This window comes from Phragmites australis, chromosome 13 (genome assembly GCF_958298935.1).
Source record: "Phragmites australis chromosome 13, lpPhrAust1.1, whole genome shotgun sequence".
Lineage (NCBI taxonomy): Eukaryota > Viridiplantae > Streptophyta > Magnoliopsida > Poales > Poaceae > Phragmites > Phragmites australis.
Genome location: NC_084933.1, coordinates 30,284,306 through 30,310,479, shown reverse-complemented (window position 1 = coordinate 30,310,479; position 26,174 = coordinate 30,284,306). Strand labels below are relative to the sequence as shown.

The 26,174-nt window shown below is 43.0% G+C and overlaps 2 protein-coding genes across 2 annotated transcripts; one reads left to right on the top strand and one right to left on the bottom strand.

The window, feature by feature from the left end:
• Positions 1–16,928: 16,928 nt before the first annotated feature.
• LOC133889622 (WUSCHEL-related homeobox 1-like) lies at positions 16,929–18,060 on the top strand. Its single transcript, XM_062330073.1, has 3 exons — positions 16,929–17,352; positions 17,427–17,548; positions 17,623–18,060. Exons 1-3 carry the CDS (start codon positions 16,929–16,931, stop codon positions 18,058–18,060), a joined length of 984 nt encoding a protein of 327 aa, XP_062186057.1.
• Positions 18,061–18,736: 676 nt separating this feature from the next.
• On the bottom strand, positions 18,737–26,174 carry LOC133888282 (U11/U12 small nuclear ribonucleoprotein 25 kDa protein). Its single transcript, XM_062328468.1, has 4 exons — positions 25,733–26,174; positions 25,496–25,601; positions 19,356–19,455; positions 18,737–19,159 (listed from the first exon to the last, which is right to left on the bottom strand). The coding sequence occupies exons 1-4, from the start codon at positions 25,950–25,952 to the stop codon at positions 19,064–19,066; spliced, it is 522 nt and encodes a 173-aa protein (XP_062184452.1). The 5' UTR covers positions 25,953–26,174; the 3' UTR covers positions 18,737–19,063.

Below are 26,174 nucleotides of genomic sequence, written 5' to 3'. Positions count from 1 at the left end.
TGATTGACTGTTTATATTGTGTTGCTACTAGTATTCTAGTACCTTTTTTTTTTTGGAAAAATGATTATTTTTCAAAATTAAAATAACTCCGAAAATCATGTTTTATTGACATGCCATTTACAGAAGGACTCTTGCGGGGTTTACTAGCTAGGGCACAAAGGTTGAACTGAAAAGTTGAACGTCTTTCACAATAGACTCTTCAATTTTCCATATGCATCCACATTGTCTGCAAAGCATATTCTTCTCATCAATATGCGTAAAAGAGAGGTGATATAACAAATATCACTACTAAAGAACCGGCTTTTAGAGGAATCCTCCTACTCTAGATGTTTCAAGGTATATAACATCATCATCAATCTATTTTTAATTGAATTTTATTTGCTAAATTGCTTTAGATTTTGAAATGATGGAGATGAACATATGATAATGATGTTTTAAAACAATGTAGATACAATTATACCTTATTTATGATATGGAAACTTCAATTAGTAGATTTATGGTGGAAAGTGTCTTTATTATTGATTTATATTAGCTATAGGTACGAACATATTTATTTTTAATTTTTAATGAATAGAAAAATTAGCTATAAAATTAAGTATATAGCAAGCTCCAATTATTATTTTTATATTTTAATTAATTATCAAGCTCTAATATAGAAAATTTAGGCATGAACATATTTATTTTTGATTTTTAATGAATTAGAAAAAATAGGCATGATATTTAGGTATGTAGCAAGCACCAATTATATTTTTATATTTTAATTAATCAGCATGCTTCAATATGGTAACTTTAAGTATGAGCATATTTATTTTGATTTTTAATGAATTAGAAAATTTCGATATTAGGTATGTAGCAAGAACAAATTATGTTTTTTATATTTTATTTAATTAACAAGCTATAATATAGAAACTTTATGCAAGAGCGTATTTATTTTTTATTTTTACTTTCTTAGTCTTACATAAGGGTTGAATAATAATGAAAACTTCTAGGGATGGTACCAACAAATACATATTGGAAGCAGACATGAAAGCATACAAAAGGCGACACCTCCAACCCGGGCCAATTGCCGGTAAGAGAAGATGAGATAATTTATTTGTTTGTAATTGCAAAATCTTCTAGATATTTTAAATATGGATTTACAATAATAATATAATTGCAGATGAACAGAATAGGGATGTACGACGCGAGCCGTATGAGCGCAGAGTACAAGAACAGTGTGGAGTATTTCCTGATAGCAGTTGTGACGCATAAGTAAAATACACAGTCTTAATACATGTGATCTCCATGCATCGATTGCGAGAGCAAAAAGCAGTTTTCACCACCCAGCAAATACATTACCACTTGATGCCAAAGTGCTATATGCCTAGCTATATCTGTTGGACTAAGCATGGTGAAGCTAAGATCATACAGGAAGGGCAACGCATTGACAGATAAGACGAATACTTGTGCACTGATATGACAGCTGACGAATACACCAATATGCTACATGTCAGAAATACGTTAGTCGATGATGATCTAGGGCAGATATTGGCTGACAATGATGACGACGACGATCTGGAGTACATGTTGCATGATAGGGAGGGGAATTTCACCAATAAAAGAAATTTTCAAAAGTTTCAGTGTATGATAGAGGACTCTAAAACACCGTTGTACCCGGGCTACGAGAAGAAGCACACAAAGTTGCATATCGTGTTTTCACTAATATAATTGAAGGCAAGCAATGAGTTGTCTGATACAAGTTTCACAGAGTTTTTACTGTTCATAAAGAAATTGCTTCCAAATATAAATTTGCTGCCAAAAAATACGTACCAGGCTAAGCAGGTTGCGTGCCCATTGGGGCTGGGAGTACAAAAAATAAATGTATGCCCAAACGATTGTATGTTGTATCGCGAAGAGCATGCAGACTTGAAAGCGTGTCTCATCTGTGGAGCAACATGGTACAACCCTGATGGTGATGATATCGATGGTGAAGGAAAGAAGAAAATGCCTCCTTGTTGATAGCAAAAATGGTACGACCTATGTTTTTTTTTGTGAAAGTTGGATACCCCGGTGTGGAGGATTTGTAGTCGTCAGACTATCCGGTGAGTTAAGTCAATTATTGCCAAAAAAAACTTGCTCTCTGAAAAATAGTCTGGTGATACATGAGGTGGACGCCGGACTATCCGGTCAACGCAACTTAAGTTTGTGCTGGAAAATTGCTCTCTACAAGAATTGGTCTGGCGAAGGTTCCGGTGTCAATGCCGGATCATCTGGTGCGTTATATTGCTCTCTGGAAAAATCAGTCTAGTGCATATTCCGGTGTATACATCAATATATCCGGTGCATTCAAAGGTGGTTTGTGCAGAAAGTTTTGCTCTCTGGAAGAAATCGTCCGGTGAAAGCATCCGCGAGGTGCCGGATTATCCGGTGAATGTAAAGACGATTTTATGTAGAGAGTTTACTCTTTGGAAGAATTAATCCGGTGTGTTATCTAGGGTAGTGCCAGATTATCCGGTGAGGCTAAATGAATTTCTTACAGAAAGATTGCTCTCTGCAAATATTAGTCCGGTGATAGCAATAAATATGCATGTTGATGTTATTATGCCCATATTTGATGAATTTGATGCATCGACTAGAAGTTTAGAATTACAACGTATTGATAATATTCAACAACCAATACAAAATAATATGCATGCTTTAAATTTCAATGCTATTAGCAACATACAATATGAGCCTGTGTTTTTTGATTCATCGGTAATATTTGGGTCACATAGTGTATCACAAACTAGTATGTCGATGAACAATCATTATAGCCAGATTAATATCATAATTTCAGCCAATTATTATGAGCCATCTTATATTAATAATTTTAACAGTGTACAACAAGAAAGTGCACCTTTTAATTTATTGGCAATGGTTTTTCGCCTATTGTTACACAATAAGCAATGCCGATGAATGAGATGTACGTCGTAGTAATGTTGCTTATTTGGCCAATTATGTTAAGCTATCATATGCTACACCTTATGCTACTAGAATAGAGGTTGCACCATAGATGGAAATTCAGCAAGTATACATGTATCTCTATACAACACTGTAGCATATAGTGTGCCTCCCATACCATCTCAAGGTTTAGGCATTATGCATGGTTTATGGCCAGATAGTAATGTTCTTTGCGGCATATACCATATACGAAGTCGAACCAAATGCCACAATATGCTCTTAATGTGCCACAACCCAATTCTTTTAGGCTGCAATAACAAATTGATGTGACACCTAATCAGCCTATAACCGAGCATCATGTAGAGCCTAAAAGTATTGAGGGGCAATGTGATATAGAAAAGTTGAGAGCTAGTTCTGAGGTCATTGCGATTGAAATACACAAAGACGTGAGAAAGAGTCTCAATGCTTATCTTAGAAGTAAGAAATTAAAGCCGGTTTTTGAAGAAGAGGAGCCGACTATGATTGAAAGGAAAGAACAAAAGCCGACCTTTGTTAAATGGTCGGATTCAACTAAGCCTATAGTGTTACTATTTGAGTTTCATGCTAAAACAATTGATGATTAGGACCGAGATAAAGGTGTTTCGGTCATGCCCATGCTTATAACTGACATTAATAATGACAACAAGTCTACGCTTAATGAATTATCTAAAGAAGATCATAGCGCGATTGAAGTGGAATTGCAATAACATCGGAAGGAGCTGCTTTCATGCTATTGGAAAACAAATCAAGGCGACATTGAGATAAAAGAGTTTCTACCAATTGAAACCCTGCTTAAAGAGGTATGATTTGCAACTACATTATATGTTCCCTAATCTGGTTTTATAGGTTCGATAGATAAATCTTTTGGTGATTCTATGCTTAATGATTATGAAACATTAGGTACAGAAAATAATATGAATAAACAAATTGGTTGTGTTTCGCAAGGAAAATCTGAAATAGAGCTTGATAATGTAATATCTGTAGTAAACATATCAAGCCACGTTGCGAGAATCTACGATATTTAGCTCACTTCTCAACTCGCAAAACCTTTGCTCATCTAATAGCTTGGTGAGGATATCGGCTAGTTATTTTTCGGTTCTCACATGGAGAATATAGATATCCGATTTGGTTGAGTGATCTCTCAAGAATTTTTGTTGAATGTCTACATGTTTAGTTCTTGAGTGTTGCACAAGATTGTTGGCTATTTTTATGGCATTCTCGTTGTCACACAAAAGTGGGACTATGGTCATATTGTAGTCATAGTCTCTCAAGGTTTGCCTCATCCAAAATAGTTGAGCACAATAAGCGCATGTGGCAACATACTCGGCTTCGACGATGGATAGGGCTACAAAATTTTGCTTCTTTGATGATCAAGACACCAATGACCTACTCAAGAATTGACAAGTCCCAGATGTACTCTTCCTATCTACATTGCAACTGGCATATTCGAAATCCAAATTGCCGATAAGTACAAATGTTGAACCTTTAGGATACTATAAGCCAAGGTAAGGGCATAGAACAAATATATAAGAATTCTCTTAACTGTCACTAAATGATACTCTTTTAGAGTGACTTGAAATCTTGTATACATACACACACTAAGCACAATATCGGGCCTTGATGCACATAGGTAAATTAAAGAACCAATCATGGAGTGATATACCTTTTGATCCACGACCTTGCCTTCTTTATTTAGGTTAAGATGTCCATTAGCTTGCATTGGGATCTTGATGGGCTTATCATTCTCCATGTCAAACTTCTTGAGTATATCTTTGATTACTTGGTTTGATATATTAATGTCTCTTCCTTGAGTTACTTGATTTGGAATCCTAGAAAGAACTTCAACTCCTTAATAATTGACGTCTCAAACCTCTTTGTCATAATTTTACTAAACTCTTCACAAAATATTTTATTAGCAGAACCAAATATAATGTCATCGAGGTGTTGGTGTGATGGGTTAGAAATATGGATTTCCAGACGCCGTTGATAGTTACAAGAGTCTTAAGAGATCCAAAGCAGACCTAGATGCAGAAGGAGCTATGATGATGAACATGCTTGAACTTGCGCTACAATGTGAGAGGGAATAGATAGATGTAAAAATAAGATAAGCAGTACAGGAAACCATCAGGTGTGAACGGGGAGCCATTGGGAGCAGACAGAAATAGCTGGTAGCGTCTTCTAATATTGTGCGCTCTAGCCAAGGTGGTAGTTAGAGGCTGTGCGTCCACGGGAGTTCCGAGAGTTCCGCCACGATAAAGACGCATGGAAGAACTATGGTATGCCCAGCGCATGGAGGATCCGTTGAGAGTGTCAACCCAAGTCGCTTCTTCATCTCCGGGAATCCAGGACTCCATCATTTATCCCATGGACCACATCATAGAACAGACACCGTGTGAACTACACATTGGTGTTAAGAATATTACCATCAAGGTGACTTTCAGCGTAGCTTAACCCTACGACGCCCATGAACTTTTGCACAGACGTCCAATATTGGAGGGCTACGCCGTGATCCAAGTAGATGAGGCAGTTGACCATTACCATCATGTCGAGGTGGACTACCCCACAGAGGAGGGGGTGAACACTATAGGAGAGAACTAGCACACATTCATCACATGGGAGAAAGCCTACATAGTGTTTTCACCAGGAATAGCTCCTGAGAACCTCTACTCTCCACGATACCCCAGGTCGTCATCGTCTTATAGATCTCCCTCTCCTCAGCTATCTCCTAGAAAAAGTCCACCTCCTCAGCTATCACCTCGAAGAAGTCCACCTCTCAAGAAGCCAGCCATCATCTCAGAAAACACGATCAGGTTCCACAACATCTAAGAATGCGACATCATCTAAGAAGTTGATGCTATCTAAGAAGTTAGCGGAACCCAATGATGTCTACTCACTTAATCCTAAGCAAACTAAAAAGATTATGGATGCTGGTGTAATGGCACATTTTCATCCTCCAGCACCTCCACCGAAGCCTATTGTGCCCGAAGATAGCTTGAATTTTATCATGAATATAGCCAGAGTTAAACAAATAGAGATAGCTTTAAGGAAGCCACCGACTGACTACTAACACATCAGCAAGAAGCAGGCCAAGAGCAAATCAGGCCTAATCATTGAGGATTCTCCAAGTATTGGGGGCTTTCTGGCTATTTCTGGATCATCGGTAGAGCCTCTAGCACATCTTGTTGAAGGAGCAGAAATTCTAAAGTTGGATGTTAGATGGCCGTTTGAGTTAGGCAAACCTATGATCAAACTAGATATAAAAAATAACCTTACAACTCAAATATTTCGATTACATTTGTGGTACTTAGAGCAATTCGGGCATGGTATACATGCATTCCCCATAAGATACAAAGATGCATATTTTCTCAACGGGGATGACTACTTCTGGGTGAAGTTCAAGTGCTTGTATGAATTATACCAGGAAGATACCCTCAACATGTCTATAGTCAGAGCATGAACTCTGTAAGTGACTTATGTATATAATTCATGTTATATAATTCGTACACTGTAGCATCTAGGCCCCTAAGAAAGAGGTAAGAGTTTCGGTGATTAATGACAACCATATCATTGTGACTAACATTTGAGCTTTTGAGCAGTGTAAAGGATAAAGAAAATTTATTTGACAATGATGCCTTGATACTCTTGCCTGTTAAAAAGCTTATATGGACGATCAAATGACCGGAACTTGATGGATAATGATCTTCTAGATCTAAGTGTCACAAGGAGATGAAGGACACTTAGAGTAGTATAGGTTCCATTTCTATTTAGTCTTTTGATCGTACTATAAAGAGGGGATAAGAGTTGTAGCTTGACCTAGGTGAGTCTAGACATAGTCGATGCACACTTGTGACTTTCTATTGCTAGGTTAACCTCAAAAAGCTTTTGGCTCCGAATCTAGAAGGTAGAACTCAAAATGGTTTTGAAATAGATAAATTCAGCGAAACTTCAATTCACCGGATGATCCTCTATATCAGAGTGAGTTCACCGGAGCAAATTCCTAAGAGTTCTGACTTGAAAAATTATTGAAGACCACGCCGGATAGTCCGGTGTTTGAAAGGTGAAATCACCGGAGAAATAGAAAGCAGTGAAGTCCAGAATTAAGTCTACACACCGGATAGTCCGGCGTAGCAAAACATGATCACCGGATGAATTTACACAGAGAGGTTGCAAACTATCATCTGGCCCACTTCAATGCGCCGGATGATCCGCCGTAAGTCAGGATTAATCACCGGAGCTTTAACGGCTAATGGAACAGTTAACGGCTATTTTGTCAGAAGTATTAGCACCGTATATTCCGATGTGAAGCGTGTTATTCACACCGGACCTTCCGGCGTTAAGAAAAAGTTCTGGGTTGTTAGACAATGGGTAATTTTCGATCCGTAGCCTATAAATACCCACCCATTTGGACCTCTCAGAATTTCTTGCGACCCTGTAGCAGCTCATATACTTGGTGTGTCATTTAGAAGCAAGAGAGAAAGCATTTGTGTCAATTCTAAGTTCTTAGTTGAAGATTAAGGACTTTTTTGAGTGCTTAAAGAGTAACAAGTGTGCATCTAGCTGTTGTCTAGGCTTGGTCTTTGTCAAGTGAAGCTTGAGGCTTGTTACTCTTGGTGGTTGGAAACACCTAGACGGTCTTGGTGATCGGAGGATTTCTCGGTGAGCTCTTGGAGGACTTGTGGGAGCCCCGGCAAGAGATCATGTACTTGGTTTGATGCCCGCCAATCCGGAGATGGAGAAGAGGCAATCAAGAGGGAGCACTTGAGTCTTGGTGACTCAAGGGGAGCTACATCCTTGGTGGATGCTCCAACGAGGACTAGGGGGAAGTGCCAACTTCTCGAAACCTCGGAAAAAAATCGGTGTTCTCTTCTCCAACTATTTACTTTCCCGCATTTTACTTTGAGTATCTTTGCTATTGCGAGTCATTCTTTAAAATTCTCTCTCTTGTTTATTTTGCTTATTTAGTTGCCTTGTCCTAGTTTAAATCACTTAATCGCATTCTCTTTGTCTAGGCTAAGGTTTTATTTGTTTAAGCAGTAGAAGTTTTAATTAGTGCCCAATTCACCTCCCCTCTTGGGCCATTCGATCCTTTCAGTACACTTACCCTACAATTTTGAGTACGTGTTTGCGCACTAGGTGGATCTACGTTTATGGTCAACTCGATTCTAATACTAATTTACTATGGTATGACATACTTATGCTAAAGTTGTCTAAATGGGCTGTGCCTACTGGGCCAGCCTGAGGCCCGACACTGTAGGCACAGCCTAGGCACAGACATATTTAGAGCCTAGCTGGACCGTGCTAGCATGGGCCCTACCTGGCCCGGCCTAGCAGGCCCATCCAGACATGAAACGGTAGCGGCCCAGCTCAGGCACATGGAGGCCCGGCCGACCAGGCACGCCTGGCCCGACCAGGAGCTGTTACGCGTGGGGCCAACCCGTGAGGGCACGGTGGGCACAGGTGGCCCGGGCGGGCACGTGGTGACAGGGACGGGGTTAATGGGTTGAATGGGTATCACCTGGTCCGTTAACCCATTTATTTTGAAATTTGTAGCCATTTTGTGACTTTTAGGCTCAAAAAAAATACAAAAATTTGTAAAAATCACCATTTTCACCTATAAATAGAGAACCATCATGCACTTTCATTCTACACCAGCAACAATATTTGCTCTCATGTTTCCTCCTCTCATTCTTGTTTCAACATTCCTGAGAATTTGTGACAATTTGGCAAAATTAGTTTGAATTGTTGCCAATAATCTGAGAAATTTCATCTTGTTGTCTTGAAGAAATCTTGGTGATTTTTTGCATTGTTGTTCTTTCTTATTTCTTCCATTCTTTGTTAGTTATTTGATTATTTCTAACTCCAAATATTTGAATTTTTTTAGTGCCATTCGACATTAATCATGGACGCAAGTAATCATGATCATGATGATACGTCTATAGATCATGATTTTTCTTCAATGACTCTCGAGGGACCACGACCCCTTTGATAGAAGTGCTTTAGGTGAAGAAGGACTCTACTGTGAACCGCCAATTGGTTCACTTGCAGCAGCACCTTCATCGTCAGCCTCTACAAGTGCACACACGTCAGCAAGCATCGCCTCTAAAAGATCAAGAGCCCCTACTTCTGAAGTTTGGCAAGACTTTGAAAGAATCTACAGAGAGGAAGATGGAGTCAGTGTCAGGTATGCTAGGTGTTATATTTGCAATTATGAATTATCTGCAAAGTCCTCAGGTGGAACCGGACACTTGATAAGACACTCCAGAACTTGTAAGTGAAAGAGTGGAGCAGCCATGAAGTAGACAATGCTGCAGTATAATCCTAACAACTTTGTTTGTCATTGGGAGTATGACTCCGTCAATGCTCGAAAAGAGCTATGCTGCTTTATTGCAAGAGCGGATCTACCACTCAACATCAGTGAGTGTGTTGCATTAAAAAATTACATTAAACAAGCTCATAATCCTAGATTCATACATGTTTCTAGATAGGAAACTAGTAGAGATATGGTAAAGTACTACAATGCATGTCGTAGTAAGCTTAAAGAAATTATATATATATATATATATATATATATATATATATATATATATATATATATATATTCAGTTACTTTAACATCGGACATATGGGTAGGTAGGGTTAGATAGGATTATCTTAGTGTGGTTCCTCATTTCGTTAATAATGATTGGGAACTAGAAAAGAGAATATTGGTTTCCGGTTGATTGACAATGCGCATACTGGTTCAAATATTGCTGAAAAAATATCTCAAGTAGTTGAATAATTTGGTCTCACAAATAAAATATTTTTTATCACTTTAGATAATGACATGCAAATTCTAGAGCAATTGATATTCTTACTCCCTAGTTTAGTACATATGGTGAATTTTTCTTGTTACATCAACATTGTGCTTGTTATATTATCAATCTTATAGTAAAATCTAGTTTGAAGAGGTTGTCGCATTATCTTGACGGTTTTCGTACTATAATATTTTTTGTGAACTCCTCTAACCAACGAATTACAGCATATAAGTAGTACTGTGTTGCAATGGGTGTGTCCACATAAGTTTGTTGTGGACATGCCGGTAAGATGGAGATCTACTTTCTTAATACTAAAAAATATTGTACCATATAAGAGCACATTTAGTGTGTTTATTCATACACACTATCTTCAGTATGGGGTCAAACTTTACTTGCGGAAGCGCATTGGTATATTGACGAAAGGATACTAGAGTTTTTTGAATTTTTTATGATTCAATTGTGAGTTTATCAAGAGTTTATTATCCAACATCTTGTTTGGTTATACATAATTTTGTTAAAATTTCTATTCATTTGACCAACTATAAAAATATTAATCTTTTTAACAGATTGGAAATCTGAAATTTTAAAATATTGGAAAGAAATTCCTTTGTTGTATGTCTTTGAGTTCTCACAATTCTAGTGATGCTCTTGGCCACGATTATTCTACTTACTATACTAATATTTGTTCTAAGTTATTCGATATTTATGGTAAATATGAAACAAAGTATGCTAGAGTTCGCCTGTAATGACCTCCACTAGTGCCCATAACAAATAAGAAGACGACAAGGTGAGGAAAAATATTTGGTTCAGACTCTTTATCACGATCGTGTAATATATGCAGCCATGAATTATGTGTCAGGTCTACAAGTGTAATGGGACACTTGAGGAAGAATATTACATGTTGCAAGAAAAAACATGAAGTTCCTAATGAAATCATGTAATTTTTGGAGCATATGTTGTACTCTTTTTCCTTTCAAGTAGAAAGGTTTTTAACGAGGCAACTAACAATAAAGCTCTTTTTGTCTATATATTTTATATATTTTGATTTTTTAAATTTTGTAGCTATTTATCTATAGAAAGGTAGAACATGCCCGACTAGGCACGACACGGTGGCTGACGGGCCGTGCCATGGGCTGAGGGCGCAACAGGTGGGCTGGCACAGCATGACCTGTTAAATTAACCGCACATGTTAGGCCGTGCTATAGCTAGGCTGTGCCTAGTCGGGGCCATGCCGTGCCGACCCGAGAGACCTATTTTGATAGGTCTTATTTCTGCAGTTTTTATTAGATCATCCTTATCATTTACCCAAACTTGAGTAAGATTATTATCTTAGACTCCTAAAAGAGAGATAAGACAACTTTCTAAAATCTCATCGACATGCTAAACAGGTAAACTCGATCATTTAATCTTCATGTCGATTGCATATAAGTTTAACTAATATTCATATTCACATGCACGGCATACACAAGATACTGCAAAAGAGTATTGTTTACTTTCCATACAAGAAGCAGTACGATGTAAAAACTGAATTTCGGTTGGCAGGGAATATTCATGTCTTACATTTTTACTAAATAAAAAGGTTCAATTCATTCCACTGACGAATCCTTTCCTCTTGAAATTTATGTGGCAGCAACCAGCAACAATCTCTACAATTTCTATGTTCTTACTTTCTTGCATGTATTCAGCGAAGATAGAGACGTGGTCAGGTTTAATGATGTTGAGGTATGAAATTACATACCGATGTTTTTTTTTAATTTCTATATGTGTTCAAGGATTATTTCTTTGTATTCTTCAAATGCGGCACTTCAAACAACACATAAGTGCGATATTCCCTGCGAAAATATATGCTATTCAAGAATAGATCGTTGGATTCTTCATCGAACATGTTATTAACCCAAACGGCAAGTTTCATGAATCGATTGTGTTGTCGACACATGAGAGACCTTGAGATGACATCATACCTTCTAGTAGAGACTATGCAATAAGGAAGAAGTCTACCAGTGAGTTAGACGACATATATATCACCAAATGACATCATATTAATGAAGAACATTAATTACTATATATTAATGAAGGACATCAATTACTATGTATTAATGAAAGTGCCTTTATTATTGATTTACATTAAATATGTGTCTCATTATATGCATGTATTGAGAGGGAGAGAGAGACGGAGAGATGAGAGGACAAAGAGGTTGGAAAGAAAGAGAGGAGAGGCAAAACACTGCCGCCTCAAGGATTCAGCCGGCAGTGATTCCACATATATCACTACCGATCGAAATCACTAGCCAGCAGTGATACCTAGAGCATCATTGTTGGTTTCTTGAGCTGTCAGTGATAACCTTCTTCACTACAGGTTCCTTAGGCCGGTAGTGATAGTCGAGTAATAGGTAGTGATAGTCCTCAACAGTGATAGGATTTTTTTGTAGTAGTGTATATAACACCGTATTGATAATATTTGGACACCTAGCTAGATGGCACCTTAAGGCAAGCCCATCTAAAACAAGTTGATGGCTGTGTTTTTAAACGGTTTTGATTGTTTACGGGTGTGTTTTAGATTGTTTTGGAGTTACCCGGTGAAATACGGACTAAAGTTATAGTTGAAGGTTGAAATTTGGTCTTTTATTATAACTTTTGTACAATCCTTTTTCATTGAAGACGAAAAATTGGGCCATTACACCATTCATGTCTGCTACGTGCCCAATATTTGGGGTTGCTCGACGGTTTCCGCACAAGGATGGTTCTCTGGCTTCATTGGTCGGCAAGGCTATATTCGTCTGGGCTAACGTCGACACCGACAAGGGTCACCGGAGAAGAAGACTGTGGAAGGACCTGGATGTGATACCTTTCTATCTTTCTTGTTATTCAGGGTTCTCTTTGTGAAATGAGATGTATTGTGCCCAAAATTTTAATATAATTTCTTCCTTTGGGAAAAAAAAGGCCATTACACCATTCATGTCTTGGTAGGTAGAGTTCATACTCACTGTTAGGAGAGAATATATAATGCCTTCTACAGTAGCCATAAAATCGATTCATTCAATTCGGAGCTATCGAGCAAGAGTTCTTTCAAGTTGGGGACTTGGGGCGGGGCCCTTTATGATATGTTCTTTCAAGTTGGGGACTTGGGGTTGCTGAAGGGCATCATTAGTTTTCCTGACAAAGACCTGCAGCTCTAAACCCCAGCATCCCAGAATTAGAAACTTCTCTTAATTATGGCTCTCCAACTCGTTTGCGTTGCTTGTGCTGGCTGCTCTCCTCAGTCCTCAGCTTTTGATCCTCTTTCTTTTGTGTCACTCCTCTAGTAGTAGTGGAGGTACCTTTCAACTTCTGTTAACCTGCAGCTAGACTTGTACAACCCAGCTGGGCAGCTGATAGCAACTGCTCTCCACTCCAGTCCCTTTCTGTCCAGTGTTGGGTGTTGCAGCAGTGGTGACCCTTTGCCTGTGCCTTCAGTCCAGCATTCTATGTGTGGCCACAGGGATGTTCTGCACTCATCTCCCTATCATACAAAACAAGAAACACTTGATGGCCTAACTGAAGTTTACACATGCTACCTTGCTGCATATTGCACAAACAGTCAATGCATTCTCTCTCTCTCTCTCATGGACTACAAGAGAGCAGCTAATGAGCAGACCTAAGGAACAGGCACTTAATTGGAAGGACCTAAGTTCTTTAGGGGCAGATAGGGGCAGGGGAGAAAGGGTAAAGCGAGAGAGACAAGTTTCTACAAGGCCATCATGCTCCTCTTTTCAGTTCCTAGCTAGAGGGAGAGCTGGCCGGGAGACCAAAATTGCATCGCTGAGAAGATATCACAAGGGGCCCCGCCTGCACTGCATGTGTTCTCTGTCCTGTGTGAAGTACAGTCACCTGTAATGCATTTGTCTGTCATGCAAATTGAGTAGTTAGCCACACCTTATCTGCTGAAAACATGTTAAATATTGAAAACTTTGCAAAGTGATTTTTTTTTAAACTTGTACCAGTGATTTTTGACAAGCTTGCAGAATTTCCAATATTTAGCCTGTTTTCAGCAGATACGCTCCCCACACTACGCATACATGTACGGGTGTACCCTAGATATATGCTTGTTACAGACACAATAATTCTGTATGAAAAAGGCCATTAGAGTGAGATCTCCTGTTCTGATTTGAGTCTAGCTACATGCATGCTTCTCTTGACTGACAAGATGTTTCCCATTCTGTCGTTGTTCTTCATGCATAGTGATGTGGTGTTCTCGTGATCTGCTCAAAGATCAAGTTTGAGTTAAATGCTAGGCAACCTAACCTAGCTGATCGCTAGGTTCTGGCGTAGTACTGTGGGAGTACTGTGTGATATGAATGATACCACTGTGCAGGGGCGGCTCATATGCTGGCTACTTGACTAGGCAGGAAAAGGTTTATTCTGTGCCGTACTGGAGAGTCTGAAATTTCGTTGGAAATTCGTTCAAGCTCATATGGATATAGGAGGTCTTGTGTTCCACGTCTCTGTATGATTTAGTTCCATTTGAAACGCCGGAATTCCGTATGAATCGGTAGTAATTCCATAGGAATCCTACGAAATTCTGGCGTTCCGAACGGGTCCTAAAGAACTCCGCTAGTGTAAGTAAGATGTACATGGGATGATCACCAATTCGCCCAAAATTGATCAGACAATAATATAGGGATGAAGATCAAAGAGCAAGGAATTAAACCAGAGATGCATATATAGTTGCATATAGTTCGACCACAATTGCGCATAAATTCTCGGGTCGATGTATCGTATGCCTTGGTACTGAAAAAAGTGTTGCTGGTAGCTCGCGGTCAGTTCAGTGAGCGCGGAATGCTGGACGCATGCATGCTATTGCTGCCGCGCGTACCTACGAGTTCATCTGTCCATGAAGCAATCATGACAGAATATCCTCATGTTCCCGAGGGAGTAAAAGATGAACAAGGATTTAAGAATGAGCATGCAGTTAATCTGGCTAAAAACATGCGCGCGATTGATCCTCCTTCTTTGATCATTCACAACTCCTATCAACTTCTTAATTACTAGATATTGCTGGGCGTCCTGGGATTGAAGCTTGAATAATTGAGCTGTTTTTTAGTCAAATGCAGTTGGATTGAGCAGAAATTTTGATACGTCTTGTTGGGCACTCATTGAGCTACGTTCCTAGTACCAAGTTTCACCCAATTTTTGGGTTAGTAATTTGCAGCTGACAACCAAAGTGGACATAAACATCCTTTTTTTTTTTGCTTTAGCTTATTTTAGTCACATCTTGTTAACTCTTGTTAAGGGTGGTAGTCAAGCTTGCAAATAGCGGCAATACGACGCTATAGCGTCAAAAATAATGACTGGCACCGAAAGAATATAAGAATATCACAATTCACTTTTTTAGTTGATTTATCGCTGATTATAGCGATATATCGCCTTGCCGCCAAAAATCGATATATGTTAAGTTGTGTTTGGGTAGATTCAATTCAAGGCTGCTTGAAAAGAAAAAAAAAAAGACAAGAACAGAGACCCTGTCAAGATCAATAGTGTGGAAATTATCAAGGATATAAACAATGAATGAGTGTACAAACAACAAGAAGGAGGAACACAAGAAAAAGAACCTGATTAAGAGGCTGAACTTGCACATGTGGCACCTATTGCACATCCAACAAGAAAAAGAAGGGCAATGGCAGCACGTAATACTGCATCTTCTAGTTCCAGCCAAGCAAAGAGAAGAAAGAAACTTATTTAAATTGAGGAGGAAGAATTACAGTCCTCATCCTCATTTTCTTCCGAGTTCTGAGGATGAAGAAGAATATATTGAGATGGAGTTGCCAAGAGCTTATCCCCTGAATCAGGAGGTAGTGAATCAAATGCTTGATATTTGTGGGACATGGATTGCAACTTATATACTTAATTATTTAGTGCTTGCTATCTACCTTGTTTGTGAGACTTTGAGTTGGTGAATTGTTATTTTGGTGAAGTTGAGCTTAAAAGACCAATAAACCATATTTGTCTACTTTTATTGTTAATGTTTCCTTTGCTACTATATATCTCATAGTTTATCACTGTGCTTTTATGTGTTGATTAGTAAATCTGATTATACAAAATTATAGTAACGTAGGTAAATATTCATGATATATTTTAATCTTTATCAGCCAATAAATCACGTTATAACGCTAAATGCTAAGGGAGGCTCCTGCCGCTATACACGGTAGTTGTTACCCAATAATACCAAATTTGATGATGGGTTTATTCTCCGTGATACGCTTCTAAAATGCTAGAAAAGATTACCTACTGTTTGATAATAGTGAAATTCAGAGTGGGCCGGTTTGCCCCGTGCCTTTTTCACTTCCCACCTTGTAGCTGTTTTTTCACTTAATTCATTATGTTAATTATGCATGATTGTTGATTATCCTGTTACAAACATAATTGATTTATTTGGCGTCCATCCCTAGAATTCTTTAATCCTGAGTAGTCCATTTTGTGTTGTAACATAACAATCTCAGGATCTTTGCAAACACATAGAAAAAAAAATCCGAATGGTATAGTATCTGGGGTTTTCACGGCAGAAGGCCCCAAAAAAAAAAATCCAGTCAATCTGACCAACAACTGGACATTATTGTTCAGACGAAGCAGACAAGATTCAAGACCCACATCAACTCTCACATCGATCACACACTCATGGTTTGCCCCAAACCCAGCTCGATCCATGCAGTATGCAGCACCAGTGGTATGGTATAGTTGCACACTTGCATGGGTAGCCTTAAGCCTTTGCATTGGCTGGAAGAGTGGCCTGGCTACCCAAGCTAGGATGAGGAGGAAGCAGTTGCCATTAAGGGGACCCTGGCCTTCTACACCCTCTGCATACCCATGCTCGTCCTGCTCCTGCCCAGCTGAGCTCTCTCTCTCTCCCTGAGCTCTCTCTCTGTACTTCTATAAGCCCAAGCTCCCTCGTGTGTCAACTTCACTTGTCCCTCTCCAAAAGATATCCCATGATCCTCTCAGCCCCAACCTATATCACCCTACCACCTACACTCCTACCGCATGCTCCTAGCTCCTAGCCCCTAGCTGCATGCCCCCTTCTCCTTATATACCCTCCTCTGCTCCTCATGCCTCTCCTCCAACCCCAAGCCAAAGCCAAAGCCAAAGCCAAACCCTTCCTCCTCCTTCTTGCCATAGATCACAGCCACACCGCAGGCAGGAACAATGCAGCAACAGAGGCAGATCAGTGGAGGAGGAGAAGGCACGGCGGCCAATGTGGGCGGCAGGAGTGGTGGCGGTATGGGAGGAGGAGGAAGTGGCGGCAGCGGGGCCGTGTGCCGGCCGTCCGGGTCGCGGTGGACGCCGACGCCGGAGCAGATCAAGATATTGAAGGAGCTCTACTATGGCTGCGGCATCCGGTCGCCCAACTCGGAGCAGATCCAGCGCATCACCGCCATGCTGCGCCAGCACGGCAAGATCGAGGGCAAGAACGTCTTCTACTGGTTCCAGAACCACAAGGCGCGGGAGCGCCAGAAGAGGCGGCTCACCAACCTCGACGTCAACACCTCCGCCGCCGCCGTTGCCGACGTCAACCACCTCGGCGCCCTCTCGCTGTCGCCTTCAGGTATGGATCGCTTTGGTCTTCATGGTTTAATTAGCAGCTATTCCAAACTTGATTGCAAATGGTTATCGTGACATACTCGCGTGCATGGCATATATCAGGCATGTCGTCTCCCTCCCCTGCCGGCCTGTACAACGGCAATGGCAGCGCCGCGGCTATGCAGGTGGACACAAGTGCCGATTGGAACAACACTGCCATGGCCACCGAGACGTGCTTCCTCCAGGTACTTTTGCTTGTTCACAGTTACACTCGTCGGCACGTTCCTACATGTGTCGCTACATTGTTGGGTGCGCACAGGACTACATGGGCGTGAGGAGCACGGGTAGTCACCAACGCAGCACCGGCACCGCGTCGCCGGCGCCGTGGGCATACTTCTCGTCGTCAGATCAGAGTGCGGCAGCGACGACGGCGCGGGCGCCCGAGACGCTCCCGCTCTTCCCCACGGGCGACGCCAGCCGCCCGCGCCCGCGGCTCGCCGACCCAGACGAAGCCATCCGCGGCGGCAGCAGCTACTACCTGCCCAACCTCCCGTGCTGGGGTGCGGCCGCTGCTACTGCTGCCACAACTGCCACTACTACTACTACCGTTACAATCCAGCAACACCATATGCTGCAGCAGCTGCAAGAGCAGCACAGCTTTTACGGCAACAGCCAAGAAGCACCACCAGCAGCGGGGGCATCCCTGGAGCTCACCCTCAACTCCTGGTGCTCCCCTTATCCCGCAGGGACCATGTGATCAGCTAGCACTTCATTGGAACAAACAATGTCCTCATGTCTCTGAACTCTGATGAGAGTAGTCGTAGTTGTAGTACTGCTGTCCTTGTCCTAGCTGCCTGTTAGAAGCATATATAGAAGCATGTTGAAAGATGATACATGATACTAGCATTTGGAGAGATCTCTAGTAGTACTATTTAGATAGGGAGTTTGCAGGTGCAGCTGCACTGCATCAGCATGCATGTTGCCGTTGCCGGGCTGTAGTGTGGTCCTCAAGTGGTGTAGTGCACTGCATCCGCATGCATGCTAACAGTTAGTACAACAGTGTGGTGCAGTGAGCTTAGTGGACTGGCTGTTCTAATGTGTTTGGGGGCAGGAGCACAGTTGCGTCAAACTTGTCTCTCGCTTTTGTGGCTTCCCGAAAATGGAGTTGGCATCTTTCTGTCTGCCCGCTGCATCCTTGGTTGGTTGCTGCTCCGCCGTTGAGACTTGAGACTTCTCTCCTGTTTGTGTCTTGTAGTTTCAGCAGGAGTAATGTCTCTACCACTGCTACTTTCTCATTTCAGCCGTTCAGGAATGAAGCCCTGGGACCACTTTTGTTGAACTGTTAGCTCGTATTTCCTTTGGAAATGCTCTTATTTGGTTACAAGTGTATGTTTGTATCAGTTGCTTATGCATTGCAGATTGTCTTACGTTGGTTACTTGGTAATGAAAACTGAAATGTCTGAACCTAAGTCAGACATATGACTTACAAAACCACACGGTTCAATTGAAACAGTGAGATATTGCTACAATTCCCCCTTACTTACACGACTGCAGCGGTTCTGAAATAAGAAAACATGTATGACATGCGCACAAGACGTAGCTTCCACAAAATACGCTTCCTGTTTGTCCACATAGTTAAAGCTTGGAGCACTCTTCATATCTGAAGTGACCACGCTGCTTCCAGTGAGAACATGATGATACCGATCATGCCTTGACACCGGTTTTACGGGTTCCTGTAGCTTTAAAACCATGAGGTGGGATCACAATTTCCTGCTAAGGCCATGGAAGAAGCGGTGTTTCCTTCTTCTAGAGTGCTTTCGATACACTCTGGACATGATGTGTGGCGAGAAACAGACCTAGATCAACAGAGCAGAGATAAGGTCAAATTCAAACAGTTATAATCAGTTGATGTTTGGTTACTACCTGAGAGAAGCAAGTGGAATGCTCTTGTTGTCACTGGCCACCTTATTTGGTCTTTTTTTCAGGAATGAACACCAACATTTTCCGTAAAAATACATGTAGGAGCTATGTTATTCTTATCGGAAGAACTACCTTGGAGTTATTACGAACGCCATAAGATGTGAGTGCAGAACCGTCATCTATCAACTTCTCGTTATGATGTGCCAAGCAGTAGTTATCCCAGACATGTTTCCTGGATCAAACAGAAATGGTATTATGATAAAGGGCACAACAATCAATAAAATATATAAAGCAGAGTTTTGAACTCTCATTATCCTAAACAACGAGCAATACACAGATAAAAAGGTTCCAAAAATGCCACCAACCAAAAGTATAACAGCCTCCTGATTAGAGCAAACGATGAAAATATGGCGGTTTCCAGCTTGAAGATGAACTATGAACCTCACCAAGGATGTGTTACACGGTAGCTCACACACACAGCATAACTAAATTTCAGAACTACCAAATACCGCAATATCATGATGCTAGATTATTAAGGATAAGATGGCTTGGTAAGTACACGTTCAGGGGGAGGGGGCTGTTCTGTACCAGCTATCATAAAGATAGAATCCCCAAACATAAATAGCTGCGAAAGCACAAACATATTATAATTTTTTTGCCGCATTGTACTAAATAAAGTAGTAGACCAATCCAAAACCTATAGTTTATCATAACAACAATGCTATCCTCATACTTCAGAACAACATATAGGCACCAGTGCCACACATTCTGCGAATTAGTGGTATGAAATACAAATATCGGGAACTCTTTCCAGTGAGCACTAAAGCCTGTATTGTTAAGTAAAAATGTTAACAGATACGAAGGTACATGGAAATCAAAGAAATGGAATCATGCTTTGGAAGGCACCTGAAAATGCTTCAAGAAAAGCTTCAGGAAGCTATAAGCTACAGATATCATCCACTTAAGTAGTAGATAGTACTGGCTTGTGTACTTCGAGTATTGGGTGAGGGGTATCCTAACTGACAGGACCCACGAGACATATGACAGCTAGCAAGAGATATTACCTGACTCGTGGCTCATTGCACGATCAGGTAGTGACTCACACAACCAGGGTAAGACTTGTGCGACCAGCCTCCTTATGTTATTATGCAATCCCGCGACTAGTCTCCTTGAGATATTGTGCGATCCCACGACCAGTCTTTTCTATGACACGGCCAGTCCTTACCTAACCCGTCTAATCGCATTTATTATCGTCTACTCAAGTGTTTTTTCTCTCCCAAGCACCCCATCCGGTGAGCAAAGTCATGGATGGCATAGTTGGGCATTGCCCCGTCCCATAGCATTAAATGCTACGGGATGAGACTTTGCGTGCCGACGTGGTGCCGCACGACAGACATGACAGGGTCTGCAGGACGACCAGACAAGTGAACGATTTTGCAGGTCATCTTGCGGAGCGCAGGGACAGGACGAGACGGTTTGACAGACGATCTTGCGGCACACGACAATGGGACATGTCGAGCGTCTGGGGTGCACAAAGGGAGGCGTTCCACTGATGGGACGGGCACGTGGAGCTCTCAGAGCAAGTTGGGATCACCTAATTTTCCATAATGATGATCCAAGAGTAGAATATCTAGCCAGACATAGATCTGATAAACGGGACTCACTTATAAGTTCTCCTCTCTAGTATATAAAGAGATGAGGACCCGATTTGTAGAAAAATGAATAAGGATAAGTCTGAGAGACTGATCTATAACCAGTTGAAAAACACTCATAACCAAATACACATGACTTAGAACTCTTATACTTCAGGAGGCCTGAATCTGGATAACTCATGTGTTCGTGAGTTCATCACACACACAAACACACGTACACCGCAAGCGTTGTTCACGCTTCCCTCGACCGGTATACCCCGGAATCATTGTTAGGAACTAACACTCGATAGTTGCTGTGCTAGGTAGGGGGCACGTTTTTGCGTTTCGGTAGGTGTTGAAGATTAAATTGGGCTACCCATGGCCGAATCCATGGCAACCGCTGAGTCCCGTTCTGAGAAATCCGGTCACCGCGAGGTATTCGTCATGGGATACGAACTAGATGAGTTCGGTGTGCTCCAGGAATGGGACACTGAATCGGAGTTCGAAGACTCCGAGGTTCAACGGGAAGTTTGCATGATAGTTCATTCAACGGAGGAGGGGGGGTAGAGGAGGCTCCTGTGTTCCGGGTGCTAGCAATGATCCCCAGGCCACACGCCTAGAAGGGAACTAGACCGGCGCTGGACACAGGGACGCTCTGACATAGCCCCAACCACCACATCGTCACCCGGAGGAGTTGCCACAGAGGACACGGTCTTTGGCAGCATCGTCACCAAAACCGTCCCGCCGCACAAATGTCAGGGGCTCCCCCCTCATGATGTGTCGTCACTCCGCACTCGGCAGCTCGACTATGAGGCCATGACGCTTGCACAGAATCTGCAGACTGTGCGAATGCTTCTTAGCCACTCACCGGTAGCAGTACCGGAGGGTTCGCCAGTAGCGCAATGGGTGCGTAATCTCGCCCTCTTGGTTGAGACCGTCCGACGCCAAATTGTGGCAGCAAACATCACGTCCGTTGCTAGGACTGGTGAAGGGAGCGATCGCCAAGACTCGTAGCAGGCCTTACGGTAAGAAAGATCTCGTCCTCCCTCGGTAACGGGGAGCGCTCGGAGACCTTTGCTGTGTCAGGATAGCCAACCCTCTGACTTGCGCGACTCTCTGCACCAACGCGACCTCCGCGGCGTGATCCAGAGCCAGGTAGCCACCCAAGAGGAGGAGGACCGCACCCGACGAGAACAAGAAAAGAGCAAGCAGTCCTATCACTCACCTCCCCTACATAGGGAGGCGTCTGATTCCTCCATCCCATCCCCAGGACCACGTGAGCGTCATCTCTCTCCCCGAACACGCGCCATCGCCCATCAGCAGGTGACTCCCCGTTACAGAATGAGGTGCAACGCCCTATCAGCCTAGCTGCGAAAGGTGCGCTGGTCGGACAAGTATGATACCTCAACTAACCCCGAGAAGTTCCTGCAGATCTACACCACCATGGTGCAGGCCACGAGAGGACATAGGAAAGTCATGCCAACTACTTCTCGACCGCCTTGACATGTTCAGCTCGGTCCTAACTTATAAACCTCCCATGTGAGTCAGTTCACTCCTGTGAGGATCTGTGCAACCAGTTTGTCGCCAACTTCTAAAGAACCTATGCCCGACCCGGGGTCGAGAACGACCTGTACCAGGTCAGGCAGCGACAAGGTGAGTCATTGTGAGACTTCATCCGGCACTTCATCGAACGCCAAAACACCATTCCAAAGATCACAGGTGAATCCGTGATCATAGCACTCAAGAGAGGGGTTAGAGACCAAAAGATGGTCAAGAAGCTAGCCACAAAGCAAATCCGAAGCACTACCGAGCTCACAGACAAGTGCGTACAGACCGCTAAGGCCCGAGAGCGTCAGATTGACGCTAGGTCACGGTCAACCTCCGACCAGCCTGCCTCCCCCAAAGAGGTCGGTCGGAAGGAGAAAAGGAGAAACAAATGCAAGGAAGGACCGTCCAACGTCATGGCAGTCGAGCAGACCGGCCAACCACACCGGTGCTTCGAGAAAAAAGAGGGAAAGAAGGGTCATGGCTACTGTCCGATCCACCGCACAGATGCTCACGACTTGACCAAGTGTAAGGTTGTGCGGGCATCATTGATAAGTAGCTTGGAGAGCGTAAATCAAGACACGACGAGGATGGTAAGGATGAGGCCAACCTCGACCAGTTGGCACTAGGGTACTAGCAGGTCGATCACATGATCCAGCATATCTTCGGGGGCGCTAGGACATATTCCTTGAACAGGGAATACAAATCGGTGATCCGGGAAGTGTGGACGAGCACGCCAGGCCTAAGCCCGCGTTTGAAGTGGTCGAAGGTGCCCCTTACCTTCAGTCAGGATAACCACTCCACGAGTGTCAAGCGACCTGACCGCTATCCTATTGTGGTCGAACCCACCATTCAGAACATCCAACTGAGTCGCGTGTTGATCGATAGAGGGAGCTCTATCAACCTCCTCTTCGCCGGCGCGCTAGACGCCCTACAAACCCCAAGGAGCGCGTTGAAACCATCTACCTCTTCTTCGAGATTACACTGGGCTCTTCAGCTAAGCCCTTGGGGCGGATCGAGCTGCTCGTCAATTTTGGCTCGTCAAGTAACTTCATGATCGAAAAGATCCAGTTTGATGTGACGAACTTCGGAACTGCTTATAAATGATCCTAGGGCGACCAACGATGGCCATCGCTCACTACGCATATCAGGCGATCAAGATCCCTGATCTGACCAGGGCAATCGCCATCTTTGGCAGCATAAAGACGACCCTACACTGCGACAAGAAGAGTCTCAACATGGTCAAGCTAACTCTCAGGTGACAACCGGAGAGTGCTACGCCTAGTCACTACACGATGAAGGTTCACGTCGCCGCCAGCTAGGACGAGCGACTCAAAGTAGTATGTTTGACGACTCTGACTCGACCAGGATGGTCCAGATAGAGGGGCCAGTCTGGGACCTAAATAGGAATTCACGCTCATCATTTTCCTCCGAACAAAAGCGGACGTTTTTCATAAAGTCCGTTTGATATGCATAGAGTCCCAAGGGACGTGATCGAGCACAAATTGTCAATACAACCTGACGTGTGACCAGTCAAACAAAAAAGTGTGTCGGTTCACAACCGACCAAAAGGAAGCACTTCGTGAGAAGATTGACAAGCTCTGAGAAGTAGGCTTTGTGCGAGAAATACAATACTCAGAGTGGCCGACTAACCCAGTCATGGTCCGAAAACACAACGGTAAGTGGAGGATGTGCATCAATTTAACCGACCTCAACAAGGTATGCCCGAAAGATCTCTTCCCTCTACCCCGGATCGACCAGCTTGTTGACTCAACCGCTGGCTGCGGTCTCTTAAGCTTCTTAGATGCATATTCAAGGTACCACCAGATTAACATGTATAGGAAACATGAGGAGAAAACTGTTTTTGTAACACCCTTCGGTGTCTTTTGCTATGTAAAAATGTCTTTTGGTTTAAAAAGCGCCGGTGCCACTTACCAGCGTTGTATTCAGCTCATTCTTCGACCACAGCTCGATAGAAACGTCGAGGCGTATGTGGATGATGTGGTCATAAAGAGTAGAACCAAGGACGACCTGGTTACGGACCTCTAGGAAATGCTAGACAACCTTCGGAAGTACCGCATGAAGCTGAACACTGAGAAGTGCACATTAGGAGTCCCATCGGGGAAGTTGCTCGGACTCCTCGTTTCCAGTCGAGAAATAGAGGCGAACCCTGACAAGATTAGAGCCATCGACCAGATGAAACCCCCAATCAGACTAAAAGAAGTTTAGAAACTAATAGGATGTGTGGCAGCATCGAGCAGGTTCATCTCAAGGCTGGGAGAGATGGGGTTGCCGCTCTTCAAGCTCCTGAAGAGGAGCGACCACTTCCGGTGGACCCTAGAAGCAGAAAAGACCCTCTAAGATCTAAAAAGGTATCTCCCCACCCCTCATGTACTGACCGCACCTCGACCAGACAAGGAGCTCTTGCTCTATGTTGTAGCTACTCCACAAGTCACGAGCGTGGTACTGGTTGTCGAGCGAGAAGGTCTTTAGTGACCAATGTATTATGTCGGTGAGGTCCTACACGACGCGAAGACTCGATACCCACAAGCTTAGAAATTGCTATATGTCATTCTAATAGCCTCTCGCAAGCTCAGACACTACTTTCTAATAGCCTCTCGTATACTGAGCTCAAACTAATTCTATAAAACGATGTTGGAAAATTATATTTACAAACTTTCAAAACCTATGATAGGAAGGGCCTGAAAAATAAAATTTAGAAGGGCTTGCCTAGCTTTATGTGCACATGTTCAGTTCATCAAGCCTAAGCAGGTCGACCTCAGTGCAAAATGGGAGCAGACTTCAACTTGGTTTCTTAATGTCTCTGATCAGTATATACATTGTCGCACATCCATATGCAGTAGTAACTCAGGTTGGTCCACAAATTGTCCAAGTGCCATTGTATGAGATATTAGATAATAAATGACAAAGATCTATTTGCAGCATTTCAACGAACATCCGAAATCAGGACAGCCACAGCTTAGCGTGAGTCAAGTAGATGTCAAGGAAACAAAACATCACAAAGAGTAATGCACAGCGTAAACCAATTAGATTATTAGAGGCATGCCGTTGTCTACAGAAAAGGCTGTTGCTTACCATGAGATATGACGATGGCCCATCTGTTCTTGTTCTATCTCATTTATTTTCTTCTTGATAGCCAGCTTCAAATCCTTGACCGTGGCAGAGTTCAACACCGCGACATCTTTCACATGGAGAGAAGAAGCAGATGAATAATCGGAGGTGAATTAGGACAGATACACGGATCATAGGATCTAGTGGATGGAAATTTGATGAAAACGAGAACAAAATGCGAGGTTTGAAGGGGTCATATACCGAAGGAGGTACTGTCCAACTTGACGACGGTCACCCTCATGGCGCTGCCGAGCTCGAGGTTTATCAGCGTGTCGACGTCGGCGAGGGAGGGCTTCCTGGGGACATCGGCGAGTATGGGGTCGTCGAGGAGGGCGGAGAGCATGGACTGCAGCCTTGCCTGCTTGGCCTCGCTGCTATGGTAGGCGGCGAGCTCCTCGGGCTTCGTAGAATCCGAATCCATAGCACCCACGGCCGCTGGAACGATTTCCTCAGCTAATAACGCGGAGCTCCGCCGCGGAAGCCTCCCCACAACGGCAACGGCGGCGCGTCGGCGGCGCGACGGCGAGCTCGGCCGGAACTAGGAGGAGGGGGAAAAGGGTGCCGGATGCTGAGATCTGAGAGGCCGACAGGTGGGCCCTAGTCTCAGTGTCACAAAACTGGCGATACCGTTCACGCAGTTCAC